The sequence below is a fragment of the Ziziphus jujuba genome, chromosome 8, assembly GCF_031755915.1.
Source record: "Ziziphus jujuba cultivar Dongzao chromosome 8, ASM3175591v1".
Lineage (NCBI taxonomy): Eukaryota > Viridiplantae > Streptophyta > Magnoliopsida > Rosales > Rhamnaceae > Ziziphus > Ziziphus jujuba.
In genome coordinates this window covers 2,655,442-2,681,083 of record NC_083386.1, presented here as the reverse complement: position 1 = coordinate 2,681,083, position 25,642 = coordinate 2,655,442, and the positions used below count along the sequence as shown (strand labels likewise).

Here is a 25,642-nt window from a genome sequence, read left to right as displayed (position 1 = left end):
AAGTATACAGTTCATGTAATTTAAGAAGTGACTAAAAAAATTACAAGTTGGCTCAAGTCTATAGAGATTTATGAAGATTTATAAAGATTTAGCATTTTATTTTATAAGTTATTTTCTCTTTTGCTACATTTTTAATTCATCTATTTTGGCCAAAGAAGGATATTATATTTGATGAAAAATACACAAATATAGGTAGAATATATGTATATATATATATATATTTTTGCTTAAAAAAAGGTAGAATATTTTTATTATTATAATGAATCCACAACTTTATAGGTACGAATGTAAATAGTACCATTAACTAGATGTATAATATGATAACGACGTCACCAATAATATTCAATAATTTTAACAAGGTTCAATTAACAGCTAATAGTTTAAGTACCAACAAGTTTCACATACATTTTATGAGTTTTTCCTTCTTTATTTAGGGTTTATTTTTTTTCTTAAAAAAAATCTTTATATGATATATCATTATTAATTTGGCTGTCAAACTTGTTATATAATAAGTCTTTCCCATTGCCATCAACAAATTAATACTTACACGACGTATTTGAGCGGTGCAAGAATGTATATACTAACAGAGATTTTTCTGTAATTTACCAATAAGTCCAATGCACACAGATATTGTGGATAGCAACAAACATGATAATTTTTCCCCCAAAAAAAAGAAAAAAAAAAAAACAACAAACATGATAATTAATTACCGTATTTCTAATGAGAATTTAGTTAATTAATATTAATTTTATCAAAAAAATTAATTAATATTTATGTGTAATTTACTATAATAAACATTTTAATATATTGGTATGACAGATGTATAGATTGTCAGGACATCTGTATTACTATAAATTACAATATGATAATTGTTATATAAGCGAAAAATATTGTTTAAAAAAAAAAGTTGAAAATTAATAATGTTAAATTAGTACTTGCCATATAGCTTGAATAAAAAAAAATATTAAACTTACCATATCATTTATACTATTTTAAATAATTAACATTTTAGCTTTAGTAATTAACAAGATATCTAGCGTCGTGAATGAGTTGTATTTTAGTTCTTATGACCCTTTCTAATTATAATTTGCATGAAACTTTTTTATTTTTTTTGATAATTAATTTGCATGCCATTGATAGATATCTATAAACCAAGTCCTCTTATTAGGACTTCTATCAAGATTACGGAATATATGCACAGTTCATACAAACCATATAAGGTGTATAATATTGATATATTGCAATATATAATTTACAAAACTGATCCAATGTACAACAAACTAGGTTCGAGACCAATCTTTTTTGGTAACATATATATAATTCAATTGATATACATTTCTAGAAAATTTTCAATATAATGACCAGAATCTTGATTGAAATTTTATTCATTCCACTTGATATAAATTTGAATTAATATGGTTGTTTACATCTGTTTTTATTGGTGAAATCTAATTCCATTAAAAATTTAAATTAATATTAATATTTTTTTAAAAAAATAATATTAATATTATATATGGCGAATAAGATTTACAACACCATGCATGATATATATAACGCATGATATCCTTTCATGCTATGTAATTAAAGACTTTAATTCAACCAAATTTTGTGGATCAAAGATATCTTATTTGTGAGAATTCTAATTCTATATGGAATTTTAATTCGATTCTGTAAATATTAATTTTTTTGGTCAATATTCTGCACTATATAAATTGATCAATTTGAGATGCCACAATTAATTAGTATATTTAATTAGCAAAACACACCATGGTGTTAAAAATAAATTATATACATATAAATGCAATCCATATGTTTGAAGTATCATTTAATTAGAGTTAGTAGATATCACACATAATGATTTATATATGGTATTTACATATAAAACATTTAAAATAAGTATATCTCAATGCCTAAAAACCATGGGAAAATAAAGAAATAAATAACCAAACCATTTGTGGATCTTATAAAAACCATACGTTTGAGAATGATTCATTAAATCAGGGTGTTTTGAAATCTTGTGTACCAAAACTAGATGGAAGTCCAATAAAAAATTACTTGGACAAGAAATTAACATGAAAAGCTGATACATAGAATCAATATGATTAGGGTATTAAAATATTTATTTAATTATTCTTTCTTTACTATACTTAACCCAATTTCTTTCCATTTTTGAAATCAAATATGAAAGTACATAAAAGGTACCTTGTTACACTCATTGACCACCATATGTATCACGCGAACTGCTTATATAGAAGTTTGACTATTAAAGTAATTAGCCATAATCATAGAGTATTAACAATATACATACACATATAGGATATATAACATATTATTGCCACGTGCCATTATCTATATAAAAAAATATATATGGAAATATTGAAAGGGTGTTAAGACTTGGTTGCCATGGGAACAAATCTCAGCAACCTTAGTCATCACTTCAATCCTTTGCTAATATAATGCAAGTATTAACTGCAAAATGGGATTTCTTTCCAAACATGAAAGATAATGTATTAATTCAAACCCTCAATATAAACTACTATAATCTCTCCAAATCTCTTCCAAACCCACACAAGTTTTTATTTTTTTTTGCCATGGAAGAAATTGTTGGTGGAGAAACATGTCCCTCTGAGGCTTCAAGTATCTCTGCAGCCTCTGATGGAACTACTACTCCATGCCAAAATCACCATGCTCACAACAAGAAGATCATGAATAACATGAAACTCAAAGAAAAACTACTTGTCAAACCCTCCTCCGATATTAATGATCGAGTAGAACGCCAAAATCCCGAATTGAGTTCTCGAGTTCTACTCGATCTGAAGCTCTGCAATGATGAATCGCTTCGTGGTGGTTCATCGTCGAAGCTAGAACTCAATCTTTTCAACTCCATGAACAACCAACATGTTTCTTCCCATGCAAACAACAACGAGTCTTCGGACGAGACAACCCGAGAGAAGAGATCGGAATCTAGGGTTTTCTCATGCAACTTCTGCAAGAGAGAATTCTCTACCTCTCAAGCCTTGGGAGGCCATCAAAACGCACATAAACAAGAGCGTGCTTTAGCGAAACGACGCCAAGGAATGGATGTGGGTGCTTTTGGACATCCTCACTTTCCTTATTATCCATATTCAAGCATATCTAGCCACCCTCTTTTTGGATCTTTCAATAGGTCTATTGGTGTTAGGATGGAATCAATGATACATAACCCTAATGCTTATCAATGGCCAACACAGGCTGGATACCGGTTCAACAACCATAGTGGAGGTGGCGTTGGTGTTGGTGTCGGTGGTGTTGGGTGGGGGAGGCAGGCTATCACGAATCCACAACCTTCCATTGATAGACTAACCCTTGAGGGGTTTCAGAATAATCAAATTGGTGGTGGAGGATTGGGCCTTGCAGGAACTTCAGCCTCTAATAATTCTTCTTCTTCAAGGTTTGAAAACACTGGTGCAATTCGGAATTTGAGTGTTTCTACTACTACTATTACTACTACTAATAATAATATTGTTTCTGGTTCAAACATGGTGACCAATAGGTCGACAGGTTCTGATTTTATCCGGAGAAGTGAAGCTATGAAAACTGATCATGCTGATGTTCCAGAACTTGATTTGTCTCTTAAGCTTTAGTTTTAATTTATTTTCCTTTTTTCTTTTTTCTTTTTTTTTTCTTTAAAAAGATTATAGTATGATATTATGGGTGTTCTTGTCTAAAGTCTGTGTGTAACTTTTATTCAACTTCACATTATTTTTTAAATAAAAAAATTGTTTCTTTCCTTTTTAAGTTATTTTTGATATTCATGAACATGATAACAGAGCCAATCTTGCTCTCTCAATCCAAGATGATATGTGTTCATATTATGTTTCTTTCGTTTAATGTTTCTCTTTAAAAAGGGCAAAAAAAAAAAAAAACTGCTAATTTGGATAAAGAGTTGGTCAACTCTGACTTTTACTTATACCATGCTGGCCCTATGAAATTAAATGATATTATGATATATTATTAATCTGCCATACATAAAAAGATTGATTTTCATATTTGATGGCCTGGAGATATGAATCTGTATTTGATCATGAGAAAAATCAATGCAATGAATGAGATGTATTTAAATCTGTCAGGAATTAATTGAAAATTAATTATAAAATATATTTTCTGTATATTAATTAGCTCGAATTAGATACACCATCGGTTGTGGTTTAGAGAAAGTTCAAGGTCAATACCTGTGCATGAGATCGTTCATGCTTAGTCGGTATGCGTAGTAAAAATGGGTTTTGCAGAGTGAGTTTTTATATTCTCATATAGGAAGAGAAGGAAAAACGCCGAAAAGAGAAATAAATAAATAAATAAATAAATTTTGTTTTTTACTTTTGGAAATTTTGATTAAGCTGCTTACTGTTGACCGGTGAGAGCAAAAGGATTAATCGAGATAATTATTCAAAAGGAGAAAATAAGAAAGATAAACTTTTTTTTTGGAAGGATATGTCTTGTTCTCTAATTAAGTTCATAGTATATAATCTGCATATATTATTAGTTAATAATAGATTTTTGTTTTGATGAAATTAATTAATAATAGATCAATAAAAGTATTTTAAATCAAGTTATAATTTATAAGATATATACAATCTCATATTGATGATGAGGTACAGTAAGTGATGTTTAATTATGTCTTTTGTCATTATGTGATGGGTCCAATAAAAAAATGATAATAAAATTAATCTAATAATAATTTTCAAAAAAAAATAATTAATCTAATAATAGTCATTCAATAATGATCACATAAACTATCTTGTTATTAGTGATTATCACCAGATAAGGAATTAGAATATGTTTGAAAGAAATATTAGAAAAGGAAAGAAATTTGATAAAGTAGTGACAAGATTTTGTATCTTAGTATTCATGGTATGTGAATATTGAGTTTGATTTACTTCAAAAGTTGATTTTACGAAGTAATTGATATATATATATATATATATATATATATAGTGTACATATATAAAAATAAATAAAAATTAAATATCTTAATTAAAATAGTGATTATTACTAGAGGAGACGAATATCAAAACTCAAATATACATAAGTATGTTTCATTGTACATTATATTTTATTAACAAAGAGTATCCTTTTTACATTGGTAACTAATTAATTAATTATAACTTTTAAATTCAAGATATTAGATAATTATTTAATTTGCTATATATATACATTGTCTCGGACCTGGTTGTAGTCCAACTGTCCAAGGTAATAAATTATGTTTAAAATGCACACCTAGCACCTTTTATTACGCATACTAATTTAGGTATGATTTGCTACCTAAGCTAATTAATCATTTATATATTAGGTATTTTTCCTGTTTTTTATTGATAAATTAGCCTTCAATTATGTGAGCCATGCGTTTCATAAGTTTATGCAGAGTACATTCTTATTTTTTTTAATATGGTGCTTTGGGTATTTTGAAACAATGAAATAAACTCTATTTTAAAATTATATCCATAGTCAGAAAATTTTAGATTTTTAATCAAAATCTTCTCAACAGCATTATTTGGAGATTCTATTATTGCTGATTAGGAGATTCTAATTAATTTTGATCATAATCAGATAGAAACAATACTTAAAAAGGATATCGAACAATATTTGGTTAGTCAAGAAGATGAGGAGATTATTATATAGTGGGCTATTGACAAGTGCCATTGAAAAGTTAAAAGGTTCTAAAAGTTTCATTGTTAATGAGAAGAAAGAATTTGGATGCTACTATAAAAGTGTTACCACGGGTGGTTATTGTCATATTGGTTCTTTTAAGAAGATAATTTGACAATTTACTTGAGTAACATTGCCTATGTTGGTTAGGAGACAAGTATTTTAATTGTTTATAATCAAATAAATCCCTAAAGCAAAGCTACTGTGTCTGACCAGAGCAGTTATGTTTAAGCAATAATTACCATGTAGGGTGATGTGTGCACCGTTGAAACTCCCCTTTGGTATAATGTTTTATTTTGAACATAAAAACTTCAAGTCAATAACAACAAAACGGAGTAAAATTAAGTAAAAAGAACATCATATTGTCAATTCAAATTGATTCACATAAGATAATAGCAATCTTTTATTAAAAAAAAAAAAAACAAAAAAACAAAAATATACAACATTAGTAATAACTATACAATTTCTAAATCTAAAGACCGTACACATATATATTATAATTAATTGAAATTATATACGTGACCACATGTTCTCTTGACTTTCAAGGTGGTTTATTTTTGAATCAAAAGAGGAAAGGTATTCTAATCTAAATAGGATCCTTCTTTGGTTTTGGGTTTCTTATATTTTTATATATACATACATATATGTGTAACATATGCCAGTTCCAAATTAGTGTGTTCTTTTCTTGAGTACTTGCTTCTTTTCAGCTGTTTTTACAAATTAGTGTAATTCTCTACAATGGCTGTCTACCTTGAAGAGCTCCGATCCGGCGAAGGACTTGTTCCAGTTTCTTCTTCAAATCGCATTGCTCCACAGCTAATCATACCAATGTCATTCGCTCCCCAAGTGCTTCAAGACCCTTTGCTTTGCCGATTCCATATTCAGGATGAACTCATTAGAGTGTTAGGGTTTAGGCCTCGAATTACTGCCATTGCTAGGCTTGCCACACAATTAGTGGAGACTGCAGAGACAGATAGATTGAATGAGGACGATACTGTTGATGATGATAATGGTTTTGTTGCTAATTTTGGGATTGCTACTGTTGATGAGATTGAGATAGAAGATGGGGATATTATTATTGGAGAATATTTTGATGAAGAAGATGATTATTCGTTTAATGATGAGGAAGTAATTACGACTGGGACATCGAGAACCGCCATTGAAAAATTAAAGACTGAATGTTTTGTTGATGAGAAAGAAGAGTTGGGAAATTGCTGCGTATGTTTGGAAGAGATGTATCGTGGGAAAGAGCAGCTTGTGGGTTTGCCTTATTGCAAACATGTTTACCATGAAAACTGCATTCTTCAATGGTTGGAGAACAATAATTCTTGCCCTCTCTGCAGAACCCCATTAGAGGATTGATTCATACTCTGCTATAGTTTCTTCATTTTTCTTTGTTGTAGATGAAGTTTTGTTAAAACTAGCATAACATTTGAATATAATAACATATGTGGATCAAAAGTCCTTTTTTGTTCGTAAATGTATACACACTTTTTTCCCCCCCCATGTCCTTTACTATTGATTTAGCATTGGAAAAAACAATAAGCAAATACAATTAGGACTAGAGATATGATTTTCCTTAACTAATAAGAGATTTCTATATTATTGTTGCCTCTATATTATAATTTTTCATAGTAGTTTAATTTGACAATTTCATTAGATGAATTAATTGGACAAAATTATTTGAAAAATAGAAGCATAACACAATTAAAATATGAGACATATATTAAACAAATTTGGGAGGGAAAAAAGATAAAGAAAAATGAAACTCGACCGTCTAAGCTATTCAAGCATGTCCAAATTCTTGCCTTCCAAGCAAGAGGGTTTAAAACACACCCTAGCAGTTACATTTTAGATGAAACTGAATAAGCCAGAGATTGAATGATTGATTTATACGTAATGGTTATTACTTTATACTTTTTCTAATATTAATTGGGATTCTCTTTATATTAAATTAAAATAAAATTAACCTTCTGAATTTGTTTCTTTCTTGCGTAGTTCTTCTTCTTCCTGAAATCTGCTTTCATCAACAATGGCTATGAACCTCCATGTGCATGGACACCATGCCCTGCTTTCATTCCTGTACTTTCTTCGTAGCTCATTGCTCCGCCGCTCTACATTACATATCCATTTTATTTCCTTACGCAGATTCTTCTAGGCCTTTTGCTTTGCCTATTCCATATTCAGGATGAAGTATCGGCAATCTTGGTATTTATCCTTCCATTCATGGCCAATGATAAATTGAATAAGAAAGCCGTAAATAATGGTGACGGTGATAACTTGTATTTTAACATCACATCAAAATATTATGACTCTAATAAATTAGAATATAGTATAGTAGTCATTTACACTTCTTAATAATCAATTTTGGGTGGAAAAGAAAACAAGTTAAAATAAAAGAACCAATTTCTTTTGTTTCCTTTCCACCTCATTTTATCAATGCAAAATAAGGTATTTAAATATTTTCTTTTGTATTTCCTCTTATTCAGGGAAAAATAAATAAAGAAAAAAGAAACTCACTGAAGATATTCAAGCATTTCAAGATCTTTGCCTTCCAAGTAAGAGTGTGTAAAAGATACCGCAAGAGTTATCTAATATGAAATTGAATAGCCAAGTTTGATTGATTTATATTATTAATGGTTGTTTCTTTGTACTTTTTCTGATATTAATTGGGATTCTTTTTAGATTAAATTAAAATAAAACTTAGGGAATGATAGAAGTAGAGAGTTTCTTCTGCCAGCATTGGCTGATCATTTTTTCCAATTACTAGACAAATAATATTAGCTTGATTTGGACCAAAAAAAAAAAAAAAAAAAAAAAGCGCAGTTTATTTCTAAAAAATTCCTGTTATCATGCAAACCTGCTATGTTTTTAAAAACAGAGCAATGACGATTTTCAATATTTTGATAACATACGTACATCTTGACCACGGTCCTCAATGCATAAACTACCAAAATCTAAGATCGCATAGACTATAATTCTATGAACTAAAAATAGGATTAAATGGTTAATGCATTAAATATAAACCTCGTACATGTTCCAAACCATCCAAATAACAGAATGAAAGGAAAAATGTATAAAGAAAACAATAATATCTTAATTTCAGCAAACCCCTCCAGCTCCTTCATGTTTTTTTCCACAATTTTAGTACATTAACATCAATTTTAGTACATTTTTTCTTCATTTCAAAAATACATTGAGAATGCCGTGAATGGAATATTAAAAGAACCTTGTCCAGGAAAGAGTACTGCCTTTATGCCTTCCCGAAAAGCACACATCACAAAGGCAAGAGAAGCAGTGCTCAAGCAGGTTGTCAAAATCATTGCGAAGTAATGAGTTAAAATATTTCCAAATGCTGGAGATTAAATTGGATGACAATGGAGAAAGCGGACAAGAAAAATTCCAGTAAATCATAGACCATGGAATATGCGAATTGTGTCCTTCCCTTTAAAACTGCAATGCCTTGGTCATCGTATCCACTGGGGATTTGGATGGCGCTGCAAATATGGCGGTAAGGATGATTTGTTATATTTAATTTAATTTTTCAAAAGTCTAGAAATAAATAAGTATATTTGCAAGATTTAAAAATAAAAGTAATTTTATCATTTGAAATCTAAATCAAATTTAAAATTTAAATTTTTTATATCTTTTTAATAAGGTTTTTGGTTGGATAATGGATTATATAATAGTTTAATAAATGAGTTTGAATTTATCTATTTCCATATATAAGCTTATTAGGTCATATTTAGTATTACTAAATTTGACATGAAGTAGACATAATATGATATAAATACAATTTAACACAATACGTTGACAAATTTACGTAGATTGGTAACAAATTGACAAAGTATAATCTCTAAATTCAAGATATTAAATAATTATTTTCCACATATATATATATATATATATATATATATATATACATACATGGTAATGGACCCAGGCGTAGCAAAGCAGATTTAAGATCTCAATGTAGCACACCACACTAATTTAAGTACGAGAGGTCACTTGCACTAATTAATTACATATATGGTACACTTCCTATTTTTACTTGACAATTTTTTCTTCATAAATTAGCCCCCTTTCATGTCAACCATGCATGTCCTAGTAGACACTTGATTTTTTTTCTTTTTTTTTTTTTGGTTGAATTTTTTGTTTTTAATATTAAATTTTTTTTTTCCATTCTAATATTGTAATTTGGTGTATTTGAAATAAAGCAACAAGTCCCCTTAGGACAACCTAGTTGGTAATGACCACAGGTAACAATCCTAAATTCTGGGTTCAGGGCATGATGATGAAATCCATCTTCCCTATTTATTTACCAATAATAATAATAATAATAATAATAATGTGACAAAATATGCTTTTTTATTTTTGAGAAACAAAATATACGTATATAATTTGACAATATATTATCATATTGTTAGAAGACTTTGAGTAGCATTAGAATTTTGAATAATAATTTTTTTTAAAACTGTGATTTATTAATTTATTATCCATTCAAAACCGCTGCTCTATAATGCATGCGAACTTATTGATATCCAATTAATCCATATTTCTTCAAATGCAGTTCATTGTTTGTTTGACCTCCAATTCCCTACAGGAGTCAAAGGCTTGGCGATCAGATAGTAGTGCAAGCTGTCAAGTCAGTCTCAAAGACATATTAATTAACGAGACAACACGGAAGTTTCCTCTTTCTGAATCCTTGTCATTCCAGTTTCTTCGTTTCCCATTGTTCCACCACTCCAAGCATCATTTTATTTCCCTAAATAGATTCTTCTAGACCTTTTGCGTTGCCTATTCCATATTCAGATGAACTCACAGCAGTCTTAGGGTCTAGGCTTCCATCCATGACCAATGCTTCGCTCGCCGCCCATTTTAGTGTTGTGTGCAGGGAGATTGAATATTATGGAGTGGTAAATAATGGTGGTGATAATAATATGTTTAGCGGTGGGGTATTATTTTCATGCTGATATCGATATTATTAGTTAATCTTTGATCAAATAGTCAACACAGTTGTTAATGTTTATCAGATATTCGACTTCGAACTATTGGAAGATATTCTACATGACTTCTTTGTTGGAGAAGATGGATTGCTTGATGGTTCATTGGTACATCAAGGACTGCCACTGAAAAGTTGAAAGCTCAATGGTTCATTGGTGATGAGAAGGAAGAGTTGGGAAGCTGCTGTATATGTTTGGAAGAGATGCGTGGTGGAAATGGGAAAGAACAGCTTGTGGGTTTGCCTAAATGCATACATGTTTGTCATGAAAACTCTATTCTTCAACGGTTGGAGAACACCAATTCTTGTGCTCTCTGCAGAACCCCCATTGGAGGATTGACTTAGACTCTGAAATAATTTCTTTGCTTTTCTTTTTTTGGAGGTGAAAATTTTTATTAAAACTGAAACACATGCTTAGGATCGAAGTTTAAGTTCTTGTAAACTTGTTACCCCCTTTCTTTTATTTAACATATTATAAGGTCTATACATTAAGATATATTACACAAATACACAGGGAAAAAAAGAAAAAAATAGTGCGCAAGCTATTCATGCATTTCAAGATTATTGTCTTCCAAGTCAGAGTTAAAGGATATCACTAAAGTGGAATTTCAGCTGGCCAAGATTAATTGTTTCATTGAATTTTATATAATGAGTGTTAAATTGAACTTATTGCAAGATTAATTGGGACTTTGTTTATAATATTAAATTAAATAGAAACGTTTTTCTGAGATTAATCTGATCATTTTTAACTAGTTCCAAGAATTGATTGTGACCATAATTGTGATTGCAATGCTCAAAAGAAAATATTAAAGAAAGGAAAGAAATCTGATTAACTGCCTATTCACCTAGTTAGTACCTTGCCATGCATAAGCAGATGAAGATTGTTTTACTTCCAATATTCTTCATTCTGAAGAATAACGAATTAGGGATGATTGATTCGGAGCATTGGCTGATCATCTTTAAAATTACTATACAATTAATACTAGCATTTTTCAAATTACTATATAAATAATATTATCTTGATTAAGACAAAAACATGCTCTGTTTATTTTCTAAAGAGATCCTCTGTTTTTAGGCAAAGTTGCTCTGCTTTTAAAAACAGAAATAATGTAAAGGGATAGTAAAGGGGCGCTTACTGAGAATAATCTAAAACATGTTTTATATAAAACGTTTTAAAAACATGTGACCATATACTAAAAAATAATAAATAAGTATTTTAATTTATTTAGAAAAAAAAAGAAAAGAAAAGTACAAAATGTCTAGAAGTAGTGCTAAAATTAATTTTGTCGATTTGCTTAAGTAATAAAAGAAATCTGAAGTTTTTTAAATTTCTTTTCTTAAATGAAATCCATAGCAGCTAAGAAGTTCTATTTTTTTTGCAAAACAACATAAAGTAGAAAAATGTATTTACTTTTATTAAACAACAATAATCATAAAAGGACTTATGTTGGTGTTAAGTAAGTTATATAAAATCATAAAACGCCATTTATGCTGTTCCTTTTCAATTTCGAATTAAAATAGGATTCCTTCTCTAATGAAAATAGGAATCCTTTTAAATATCAAAATATATATAGGTTTCCTTTTCAAGTTTTAGTTTTCTTTATTATATATACACACATACACAATACGTATTACATATATATGCCAGTATCCGAAGTTTGAATCTACTCCAGTTCTTCTTTTTTCCTGAAAGTCTTTTACAGTTTGTTTTTCTTGGTTTACATTGACAATGGCTGTCAATTTCCATGTGCAGGGACACCGTCCTCGTACATTGTTTACACATCCAAATACAAGTCTCCTCAACATCTCTCTCAAGCAATATGGCATCAAAGAGATTCGATCGAGCCAAGGTCTTGTTTCATGTTCTTCACATCCCAATGCTCCACAGCTCAACATACCTATACGATTCCCTTCCCATGAAATACTTGAAGACCCTTTGTTTTTCCTAAACCGTATTTGGTATAAACTCACGGAAGAGTTAGGGTATAGCCCTCCATGTACGGAAGTTGGAAAGCTCGTTGAAGAAGTTGCGGCCATCGCAATGACATTGAATACGAATATAGGGTATGACTTTTTTGCTGATATGGAGATTCGTATTGTTGAACGGGTAGGCATAATCCGTGACGAAAACACTGAAAAGTTGACGAAAGCTCGAAGATTCATTGTTGTTAATGAGAAGAAAGAGTTGGGAAGTTGTTGCATATGTTTGGAAGAGATGCGCGGTTGGAAAGTGCTTTTTGGGTTGCCTTGCAAACATGTTTTCCATGAAGACTGTATTCTTCAATGGTTTCACAAGAACAATTCTTGTCCTCTCTGCAGAACCCCATTCGATGATTGACTCAACTCTGCTAAAGGTTTGTTTGAATTTTTTTTCTTTTTTTCTTTTGGATTAATTTTTGCAAAAATTGAAGCAGGTAATTCACATCACATAATTAAATATGATATATTTTAAGGTCTAATGTATTAAGATATATTCAAAACCGATTTACTGGAAAAAAAGAAAAAAAAAAAAAAAAGGGCCTAAGCTATTCACTGCTCACTAAGATTTTATGATTTTTGTTTACCAAGTCATAGTGCTTAAATTACAATATTTATTTATACTTTTTTTTTATAAGACTAATTGATTCTTATATTAAATTAAAATAAATAAAAAGATTAAATATTTTTCAGTGTAAAACTAGTGAATTTGGGAATGAGTGCCATTCCTATTGAAAACAGAGGAAGGCAATGTGTAAGAGTTAAATACAGAGCATGACAATGTGTAGAAGTTGCTCTGTTTTATAAACAGAGCACGGCAATGTGTAATTTTTTTTTTTAATTTTTTTTTTTTTTGCTAGAGTGGCTGGGCCCTAGACTCCCTACTCCTCAAGACGCGATCCCGAGCACACACAGGCTGGGATGTGGAAACTCTGCCACTTGAGCTCCACGGCGAGTCTATGGTAATGTGTAATTTTGACAACATACATGATCCTTATGAATATAAGTTTTCCAAATCTAAGATTACAGAGACTCTACGAAATAAACAAAAGGATCATATGGCACAATAAACAAGAGAATCATATGGTATTGGTAATTCCTCACATGTTCCAAATCATCCAAATAACAAAAAGAAAGAAATAACATAAAGAATCACAATCAATTTTACTAACAAAAAATATCTTAATTTCAACAAACCCGCTGGCTCCTTCATGTTATCTTTACAATTTTAGTACAATAGTATCGATTTTTAATACATGTTTCCTTTTACTACAAAAGCACATTGAAAATGTAACCAACATTGAGGTTACCGTGACAATGGCCATGAATGGAATATTAAAAAAAATTTGTGCTTGTCCAGGGGAGAGTACTGCCTTTATAACTTGCTCAAAAGCACACATCAAATTTTAATAAGCGTAGTATGCCCTTTCTTTTATTTACATATTAGCAAGACGTGTATTCCAGTTGAAATCAAAAAGCAAAGATTGATTGGTTTATATATCATGATAATGATTGTTATATAATTTGAGATTGTTATATAATTCATACTTTTTGCAAGATTAATTGGGATTTTCTTTATATTAAAGTAAATAAAAACTGGGTTATAAGATTTATCTGATGGCTTTTAGAGTTAGTTACGAGAAATTGATTGTGACCATAATAGATGATACGAATCTGATGGCTTTTAGAGTTAGTTACGAGAAATTGATTGTGACCATAATGGATGATACGAATCCTCAAAAGAAATACTGAAGAAAGGAGAGGAATTTGATCAACCACTTATTCACTTCTAGTAACTTGGCATGCATTACTTCATATGAATTAGGGACTGATTGAAACGGAGCATTGGATGATCATATTTTTCCAAATTAATAGGCAAACAATATTGGCTTGGTTAAGGCAAAAAAATGCTTTTTTATTTCTAATCATATTCAGTATTTTGTGAAAGTTGCTCATGACGACGTGTAGTCTCTGAGTAAAAGTTCTCCGAATCAGATTTCATAGACTATAATTCTATCAACAAAATAAACAAGCATTATGTGGTCAACACACTAGACGTGAACGTCTCAATAGATTTGACCCAAAAAAAAAAAAAAAATGAACTCTCAATGATCAATATCGTCCAAACAATTAAATGAAAGAAATACTACAAAGAAACCAAACAATTTTAGCAACAATAATATTTATAGTATTTCTTTCTATGAACTAAAAATAAAAATAAAAGAAAAAGTACTGCACTTGATATGGTATGTGGTTTTTGTTCAAACTTTATAGGGTATCATCCATCCTAAACAATTTTAGCAATAATAACATTTATAGTATTTCTTTCTATTAACTAAAAATTAAAATAAAAAAAAGTATTGCACCTTAGATGGTATGTGGTTTTTGTTAGGACTTCTTAGGAGATCATCCATCCTAGAAGTGCTTTAGTTGGTGCAATTTTAAGATGGATTGTCAGAACCCGTCCAAAATCTTTCACTGGAACTCCAGATAAATCCTAATCCCAGGGAAATCCTACCGGACCCTCCAATGGAAAATCCGATAGAACCTCCCCTAAGGGTTGAACTTACCATAATTTTCCTGCACTGAAAATACACTTCTATATACACCACCTTATTCCTCCAACCTTACTACAATTTACTTCCATAAGTTTGCAGGACTTCAAATAAATGACAGGAAACCAGTGCAGAATTAAATAAATAATCGTCTAAATAGTATACAGAGCGTTATCAGTACAATTGAATAAGAAATTTAATACAATACAAGATAAAAAGAAATAATACAAGATAGAAAGGAAAGGAAAAGCCTCTTGGACTTTCGGCAACGAACTAAGACATCGAGCTCCCCCCCAGACGATCAACGTCGACTAACCTGGGCCTAAGGGAACGGAATTTAAAAATATGAGATGCTAATCATTTTAGTGAGTAACCCAATCTACTATACAATAATAAAAATAAAAGGGTAAATAACTTAGTTAATTGATTAATAAGAAATAAGTAAATAAATTATAGATAGTTAAAAATAATATTTTCTCTTAAAACCATCGCAATTCACTCAGTTTGAAAAGTTCCCTTTTTAAAACATTTTCGCAAAACACAACATTTTATGTCCCAAAAATCCAGAAAATATTTAATTAAAAGTTTGTAAATAAAAGACAATAAATTAATAATCCAAAAATTTTAGTGAGAAATAATTATAAAAAAAAAGACTAATGATAAATATTAAATTGGGAATAAAGTATTATAAACAATTAATACGAAAACACAATAAAATTTACATTAACAAAAATGATCCAAGAAATATTTAAATAAATAAAATAAAACTAAATAATTAATATTAGAACTCAATTTAGATTACCAAAACAATTTAATTTATAAAACACTATTAAAAACATTTTAATTTAAATAAAATTCTAAAATATTGTATGATTAAAATTATATCGTGAAAACCATTTGATGCACCCACTATATACCAGTGGCGTCAACGGTACCCAGTCTCCCAAGCACCGCCAGACAGGAGGTTAAAGAGAGAAACCGATTTACGGTCGCGTGGCGTCCCATCGCGCCGCTACAAACAGGCATCCCGGCCATGGAGGGGCGGCCTACCCTCATCCGATGGCAACTACAGGACAACCCCATAATCACCTGTGCGCTACTCATACCCATCTGCGTGCTAATCATATCCATGTATAAAGAACACCAGTACGTGTATAGTGCATCTAAAAATCATAAAATTAACATATTTATTTTCAAATCTCAAAATCTCATAAATACCACCGGGTTTATTCCATCCAATTAAACCCATAAATTTTCCACAATTCCTTTATAAATCATCATCATAAATCCATCGCACAAATTCCATCAATTTCAAATCCATCAATGAAACTAACAATAATTTAAAATAAATATTTCTTCAATTCCTCAAAATTCAAAATATATTTAAATTCCACAATTCATCAATATATAAATACATTTTTATAAAATATAAATAAATTCACAATTAAATTCAACAACAATTCAAATAAAATTAAATTCACAATTTCTTTAAAATTGGATTTCATAAAAATAAAATCTCCATAATTTATCAAAATCAAATATGCTTAAATGCACATATACATTTCAATTTATTCAAAATGTGCCATCAAAATTTCAAATATAATTTTACTAAATATTTAACACATAAATATAATTTAACACCCAAAAATTAAGTTTGAAGGTGGGTCACTCAACTCGAGCACGCAATCCAACCAAGATCCTCCATAGGATTGATTCTACGACTCACACGTGCTCCTAAAACAACAATATTACACAGGGTCAAATAAATTAATATTTTATTCGGTAAATAATATCAGGTACCCGGGACATCTAATGCAAACGGTATTCAAAATTTGCAAATAAGGTATGAACAGAAAGCTAAAGGGATGAGGAATATGTTACCAATCTCCATTGGACTCAATTCGACCGGAAGTGGCCAGAAAGTGGACGGAAGCTTTCGGTTGAACTTCAACTTGTCGTGTCTCTCAAATGGCAGAGAATTGAGCTGAATGGACCTTAAAATCAAGCTCAGGAGGTCCAAACTAGGGGGAATAGGGTATGAAATCAGGCTGGATTGGCCAAAAAACAACGAAATCACCAGAAAATCAAAATGGGCTGCCGTCGGCTTCAGTCGACGATTGGGCTTCACCGGTGGCCGGTGCGTGTGGCTGTCTTGTGGCCGGAAAAGATGCAGCAAGGAGAGAGAGAGATTGACGGGAAGGAGAAATGAAGAGAGAAGGAGAAGAAGGAAGAAGAAGAAGAAAGGAAGAAGAAGCCCGTGGGGGCATTTTCTCACTTGGGGGAAAAGGAAAAAAAAATTATATATATATATATATATATAATAATATTAAAATAATACAGTATTAAAAAAAAACTTTACAGATCCATAACTTGTAAACCACATATCCATTTTGGGCGTGCCGCTATCTATGAACTCGTGTCAACGAGTACTTCACAACCGTGCATGAGTCAAAACTTAATTTTGCACGAACAAAAAGTCAACTTCGGCACCCCTTGGATAGTTTGGACCTCAACTTGTTTTCCTCGTAACTTTCAAGCCGTACCTCCATTTTTAATGTGCTACTAGTCTATGGACTAGGGTCGATGCATACTTTGCAACGATACCCCGGTCAAAGAGAAATTCCATCCGGATCAAAAAGTCAAATTTTGATCCCTCTCGGTCAACTGTGGTCAAACCCAGTCAACCGTGGTCAAACTCGGTCAACCTCGGTCAACGTGAAAAAAATTCTGATGTTGTTTGGGACAGGGTGTTACATGGATGACCTCCCATCAAAGCATTTCTAGGATAAGTGACCGCATGAAAAGTTTAAAAAAAAAAAAGCTAAAGTTCTTTAGACTTTTCAAGCGATCACTCATCATAAGAATGCATTGATGGGAGGTCATCAATCCTAGAATTGTTCCAACTAGATCAAGCTTAACTGTAGAGTTCTTTTCAATAATTACACTCCCCTTTACTTATTCTAGGAAGAAGCAGGTCTTTTGTAGGGATCACATTAGAAAGCATTCTCCACAAGAAAAGTTTGAGGTGTTCATGAATCTTAAGGCTCCAAAGATTTTCCAAATAGCCTCAGTTTCACTAATTTGCTCAGACACACACATGAGTTCATAACAATTTTTGACTGTAAACCTGCCTTCCTTATTTCCTTTCCATATGAGTTTATCTCTACAACTAACTTGTGGCCAAGCGATCTATAAAATGGCTTCAGCTGATTCCGAAGTAAAGAGATGACAAATTTCTGGTTCATTCCACTAATTGTTTCTCTCATCGCGAAGTTCAAACACTCTCCTCCAACTAGAAACATCTTCTTCGATTCTTACAATAGGGCTTTTGGATTCAAGATCTGGCCAGGGGTCTTTCCAAATATCTATAGCCGAACCATCTCCAATTTGGAAGCATGAGCCTTTTCTTATGAATTTCCTTGTTTTAATGATTCCTTGCCAAACCCATGAGGCCCTTTTTTTAAGCTTATATCCAAAGAAAGTCTCATTTCACAGATATTTCGCCTTCATTAACTTGATCCATACGCTATCTTATTCATAGGCCAATTTCCATCCAAGCTTAGTAGCAAGAGCCATATTTAGATCCTTGAATCTTCTGAAACCTAAGGCTCCCATCTCCTTTGGCTTATACAGGTCCTTCCAAGCCTTCACAGCCAAGAAACCTGAGGCATTCAGCTTAGATTCCCACCAAAGTTTTTGAACAATTGCATCCAAGTCTTCACATAAATTTGAAGGTAAAAGAAAGGTGGACATTGTATAGCTAGAGATTGCTTGAACTACTGATTTAATAAAAGCTGCCATTCCAGCCTTTGAAATTAAATGCTTATTCCATCCCTCATGTCTTCCTTTGATCCTTTCTTTGAGAAAATGCAATTCCTTTTATTTATTTCTCCCAAAGACAAAATAATTCCCTAAGTAGGTAGCTGTGGCACCCATATCCTTGAAGCCCAAAATTTCTTTGATATCCTTCTGAGGGGTGGATTTTGAAAAAAAGATGTTGGATTTCTCTTCATTAACTAATTGACCCAACCAGTTACAAAAATAAGACAAACATGCCATGACAAAAGTAGTATCTCCGGGGTTAGCAAGACATGAAATGATAAGATCGTCTGCATACATGAGGTGCGAGATTGCTGAAGCATTGCGATCCACCTTGATTCCATATATCCTACCTCGTTCTTCCTCTTTCAACAAAAGTCTGGACAAAATTTCAGAGCAAAGTATAAATAGGATAGGTGAAAGGGGTTCACCTTGCTGAATGCTTCTTTCGAGCTTGAAAGAACCACACACACTTCCATTAAGGAGCAGGGAAAAATGTGCCGAACTTAAACAGCTCTGAATCATCCATCTGAATTCTCTAGAAACACCCCATAATTCCAAAGCTTTATCGACGAAACTCCATTTGAGGTGATCGTATTCTTTAAGTCGATTTTGATCATCATTAGGCCTTTTTTTCCTTTGTGATTCCGAATTCGATGCACTAATTCCTGGGCAATCACTGTGCTCTCTGCTATCCATCTTCCTTTGATGAAAGCTCCTTGGTTAGGAGAGATAATCTTCTCAACAATGCTGCTAAGTCTTCCTGCTAATATCTTGGTCTAAATTAATTGAAATTTTGAGGTTGATTGATCTTTGAGATTAGCACAATGAAAGTTTTGTTCATCGAAGGGGGAATCCTCTTCAGTCGAAAACATTCCTGCATAAAGTTAATCACCTTATCTTGAACAATATTCCAATAAAATCGAAACAAAATACCTGGAAAGCCATCCAGTCCAGGACTTTTCAATGGATGCAAATTCCAGTTGCATCTCTCTATTTATATATATATATATATATATATATATATATATTGATATTTAGGGATAGGAGATTAAAATGTCCACTAGGCTCTCCCCACGAAAACCTTTATTTTATATAAATCCAGAATATCTCTTTTTTTTTTTTTTTTTTGGCTAAAATAAATCAAGAATATCAAGTTGGCAAGAAAATTGAATGTCATATATACACGTAATCAAATTTGGTACCGATATTTGCATAGTAAAATTTATATATATATATATCTATATATTGGCATATATAGAAATCTGTTTATTTATCAAAAAATACAGATCTGTTTCTTATTTAAATTTTTTTTTTGAATTTTCTATCAGCATTTTTTTTATAAGTAAGTTATTTGATTTGTTTAAAAGTTGAAATTTAAAAATATATTTAGAATTTATATGAATTTTAATAGAGTTTACTTTGTCGTTCTATAATTTTAATATTTTATTTAATTTATATAAAAATTCAAATACATTATTAAATTCCAATCATTAAAGATTTAAAGATTAATAAATAAAATTCTAACAAAAAGTCTAGTAATACGTCATCATGTGAGACTGATTGATAGCTATATATATACACATATAGCTGGGTTCCTTAATTAACTTTATCATTTGAGTAAAAAAAATTAATAACTTTCCTTGTTTGCCCTCACATTGAATATTTCTCATGTTTATATATAAGGTTAATAGAGTCCAAAAGCTTTTAGAATTTTGAGTTAGTGTATTTATGAATTTATTCATTGTATTTGTGGGCTTAGCATGGTGGTAAGAACTATTATGAATAAGACTTGCAGTGGAGCTCAAGTGACAGAGCATGCCACAATCCATGCTGTGATGTGGCGTTCGAGTCTTGGGGGGGATGGGGTGCTTGGGGCCTAGCCACACTAGCAAATTAAAAAAAAAAGAAAAAAGAAAAAAAAGAGAACTATTATGAGCACATCTCCATGTCTTTGTTTCAGCTTCTAAGTGAAATCCTTCCCCTTAAAACTTCCAATTTTTCTCCTTTTTGTCAATATATAATATTAAATCTACTCCCTAACCATTTGAAATTTTTGAAAAAAAAAAAAAAGGAATTATTTGAACTTAATTTGTAAACATTTTATTCCTTTATTTTCCCATATTACTCATGATCATGAATATTCATTACAAGACCAAAAATCAATCCTTCTTAACACTTGGGTAGAGTACACCTGCTAAGACAAATATTTAAAAAAAAAAAATTGCATAATTTAGAAAGGGGTTTATTTATTTTTTTGGGGTTCAAAATTTAGAAAAGGTTGCTTCACTAAACTTCTGTAATGTCTTTACCCAAAAAAAAAAAAAAAAAAAAAACTTGCGTTAGTGTTGTATTAAACTATAATATTAATATTATTCTTAATTATGTTATATTAGGAATATGCTCGAATGTAAGGTCACTATGATATCGATTAAAAAGGGTGTTATTTGAAATAATGATTTAAAAATAAAAAATCAATTCGATAAGTAGCAACTCTTAACACTTATCATATTAATATGTTCTCAACATAATTACGTGGGAAGTATGTTCACAACGTATCAAAATTCATCATGCCATGGAAAGATTTGTCAAAAACATAAGTCTACATAGAACAAATGCACTTCCTTCTGATTATATCATGTACATCAAAAGCCTAATGCTTTAAAATCTTTCAATTGGACCCTTGATTTTTAATTGGTTATATTTCATTTTGCTCTTAAAGGTTTTCACAAATTACATTTTAATCTTTATAATTTTAAAAATTACAACTTGTTCCTCTTATACGGGATGTACAAGATATCAAAGAGGTCTGAATGAAACAATAAGTAAAGAAAATTAATGACTTTTAAAACTAGAAGAGAGATTTATGATATATTTTTAAATAGATTAATGAATCAAATTAAAGCTTTGTTTTAAATATAGTAGGGGGCGTGAATGATATTAATTGCTATAGTGTGAATGAAACAATAAGAAACATAATGGCTTAAAGAGGAGATTTATGATATTTTTAAATTAGAAAGGATCAAATTGTATTTAAAATAAGCTTTAGTGAAGGTTAATGAAATTAAATCTTTTCAATTTTTTTGCAATATAGGAAATTGTAGGAAAAAGAATGAATTCCAGTTTGGAAACTGTTCTAATAAGTGAATACTTCTTTTATTATTCCAAAGGCAGCCAAAACAGATTTTTGTAATTAAAGGCAGCGCCCCAAGCCTTTTTTCATTTTTTTGACCACCACCTTCATGCAAGCATTTGAGCTTTCGCAATTAAAGGAGGAGAACATTTCTTTGATAAGGATAGAATCTAGTCATACTAATCCAAAAAAAGGGGAAATGGGTTTGTCTGTCATCTTTGTATCTTTGAGGCCGCAAAAATAGAATCTTCGGCTGCCATTTTTACCACCTATTTATATTTTATACAAAATAGTCCAAATGTGGGATGCATATGTATCCCTTTCAGTTGACCATTAAACAATTTTTTAGTTCACCAGCTGTAGCAAACAAAAATAAAAATTGAAGATCTCAATTGAACATTTAGCCTCCATTCAATTAAAACAATGTAGGTTAGATGGTAGTGAAGTGCATTTGAGTACATACGTTATATAAATATATACTTTCCTTAATTAATTTATTAGCCCTAATATAAAATTTGTCGATTCCTATGTAGATTTTGGGTTTCTGGTTCTGGAAAAAGTTAAGGCTTTAACACTAGAACAAGCTGATGATTTTGGATGGACTCCTTTTCACTATGCCGCACATATTGGCAACGAGGTGCTTGTTAAACGATTTTTGAACAAAGATAGGAAAAGCCTTCCTTTCTCTAGGAACAAAGAAGGTATGTCTGCCCTTCACATTGCAGCAAAGAAAGGACATAATGTTGTCATTAGAGTGCTAATGGAAAGTTGTCTAGAAGTTTGTGAGTTGTTGGATAAGAACGGTCGGACAGCTCTTCATATTGTGGTGGAAAATAGAGAGGAAATGGCTGTAAAAATTTTCCTAGAAGGGGCCATGGCATTTCAGGATCTTGTAAACCTGAAAGATAATAAAGGAAATACAGCTTTGCATGTAGCCGCTGCTGTAGGAGATTTCCAAATTTTAAGAATTCTTACAAATGACTCAAGAATTGACAAGGGAGCTACAAATGAGGACAAAAAGACATTTGTTGACATAATCCTATCAAACAAGGAGCTACAGGATACTGAAATTGTAAGTTTTCTAGCAAATAGAACTATATATGAAGGCATGGCTTACATCATTTAATTAATATGCATGTATGATACAATATGACCGAAATTGTAAGTTTTCTGGCACACATACAAAATAGAACTATATATGAATGCATGGCTTACATCATATAATTAAAATGCATATATGATACAATATGACTCAGATGTAAAATAGAGAATATTTGATGGTATACATAATACATCGTTAGCTAAGCATTAACTTTGAAAAAAAAAAATAGTTATTAGGTATGAGATTAAAAAATTTAAAAGAATAAACATAGAAGTGATCAAATAATAAATTTCATATATATATATATATATATATATTCATGTCGACTATATTTATAAAGAACAATTCGATTATTTGATTTATAATTGTTTATTTTTCAAAAGAAATACTATTATTCATGTAATTTTAAAGTGTTTTTTTTTTTCCTTTTTTATGGAAGAAATGTTATGATTTAGGGTTGTTTTTTATAATGTCAATATATAGTTAAAGTGTTTTATGTATGTATTTAACACCTGTAATTTAATCACGGTTTATCTATATATATACGGTGTATAGCCTGAGGACCGACCACATGGGTTATATGCGGACCAAACATGTGATGAAATTTCCTGCCCTTTGATTTGCACTGTTGGCATCTACGGCCCAACTTCAAAGCAAATCTCACGTGAGAATGGCTGGCCAAATTTCCCCTGAGCCCTTCCCGCTCACATTGCCGCTCTCACCAGCTTGAAAGGACTTTGCCAAAATTCCCAATCACACCAGCAGCAACCAGCATTGCCATCCTTGCAAACCCACTAGATCGCACCACCATTGCCATCTTGCAAATGCACCTGCTCGCACCACGATTGCCACCCTTCTCTGTACCCACCAGCTCATAATCTTTTACTCTGCATGTTTGTATTCTGGCTCTTCATATTTGTGAGTAAGTGAGTTTATGTGTCAGGACCCGTCCAGAATTCCTCCTCCGGAACCCTAGACAAGCCCTGATCCCAGGGAAACCCTACCGGACTCTCCAACGGAAAATCCGGCAGAGCCTCCCCTAAGGGATTTACTTACCACAAATCACCTGCACTGAAAACACACTTAAAAAAAAAAAAAAAACATCCCCTTATTCCTCCCACAACTACAAATTGGTTCCACAAATTTCAGTACTTCTCAAAAACAACACAGTCCAGTGCATAAATAAAACAGAAGTATCCCAATAGTATACAGAGCTTTAAGAAGTGCTAAACAATAGAAATACAACAAGGCTGAAAGAAATAATACACTGAAATGAAAGAGTACAGAAGTACTTCTCGAAACACAACAGCAGCGGAAAACTTGGTTCGCTCCGGAAGAACGTCTACCACCACTTGCACCTAAGGGAACGTAATTTAAGAGTGTGAGATGCTAATCATCTCCGTGAGTGACCCTAACTACTGAACACTTTTAATGATAATAAAATAATATTAATAGCAATTAAGGAATAGAACAAATACCAACAATTAATAAATAAATAATAATAACTTTTGGAAAATAATAATTTCCCTCAAAACTCTTACCAATCGCTCCGTTTGAAATGTTCCCTTTTTAAAACCTTTTTGCAAAACCCAATGTACATACCTCCCGAAAACCAAGGGATGAAATAATTTAACAAACAACAATTAAATAAATAAATACCCCAAATATAATTAAAATGTAATAATTTATAATAAACAACTTTGAGAACACCTTTGGGGTTTAAAACATTATTTGCAATTTACACCGACGCACCACACCATATACCGGTGATGCCCTCCGATACCCAGCGTCCCGAGCACCGACTGGCGGGGGGGTTAAAGAAAGAATCCTGCAACGGTCACTTCGGCGTCCCGACAGTACCGCTGCTAAAACCATCAACCCGGCCAAGGAGGAGGACGGCTGTGGCCAATAACAACTTGCCTGCCCACGGTCCAATGGCAACTCACGGGTGAAGTAATAACCGTGCGCTAAACCATATAATAACCGCGCACGACCACGTGTCCATACACCATACACCAGAACACCAATACTGTATGAGTGCGTCTAAAAATAAACATTAATAACCAACCGTACCGTTTTCCAAAATTACCGTGGGAAGTATACCAAATTTTCACAAAACACCATCCCACATATTTTTATTTAATAACCCGGTACGAAACATTGATAACCAACAAACCACAATTTTCTCGAAGTACGAGATGCAACCATAAAATACCGCGGGCATAATTTATAAAATTTAAACAAATATTTTCGTAAAATATTTAACCTAATTATGCCCGGAAAATAAATTTTAAAAACCACGTACAAATACTACCAAAATAGACCTTGCTCATGCATAATAAATTAAACCACAATATAATTCATAAATA

General features: G+C 31.4%; 2 protein-coding genes across 2 annotated transcripts; both read left to right on the top strand.

The window, feature by feature from the left end:
- Positions 1-2,591: 2,591 nt before the first annotated feature.
- LOC107412789 (zinc finger protein 3) lies at positions 2,592-3,623 on the top strand. Its single transcript, XM_016020610.3, has one exon. It carries the CDS (start codon positions 2,592-2,594, stop codon positions 3,621-3,623), a length of 1,032 nt encoding a protein of 343 aa, XP_015876096.3.
- An 8,793-nt stretch (positions 3,624-12,416) lies between these two features.
- Positions 12,417-13,025, top strand: LOC132804985 (uncharacterized). The gene has a single exon (XM_060819569.1). The coding sequence runs from the start codon at positions 12,417-12,419 to the stop codon at positions 13,023-13,025; it is 609 nt and encodes a 202-aa protein (XP_060675552.1).
- The last annotated feature ends 12,617 nt before the right edge of the window (positions 13,026-25,642 follow it).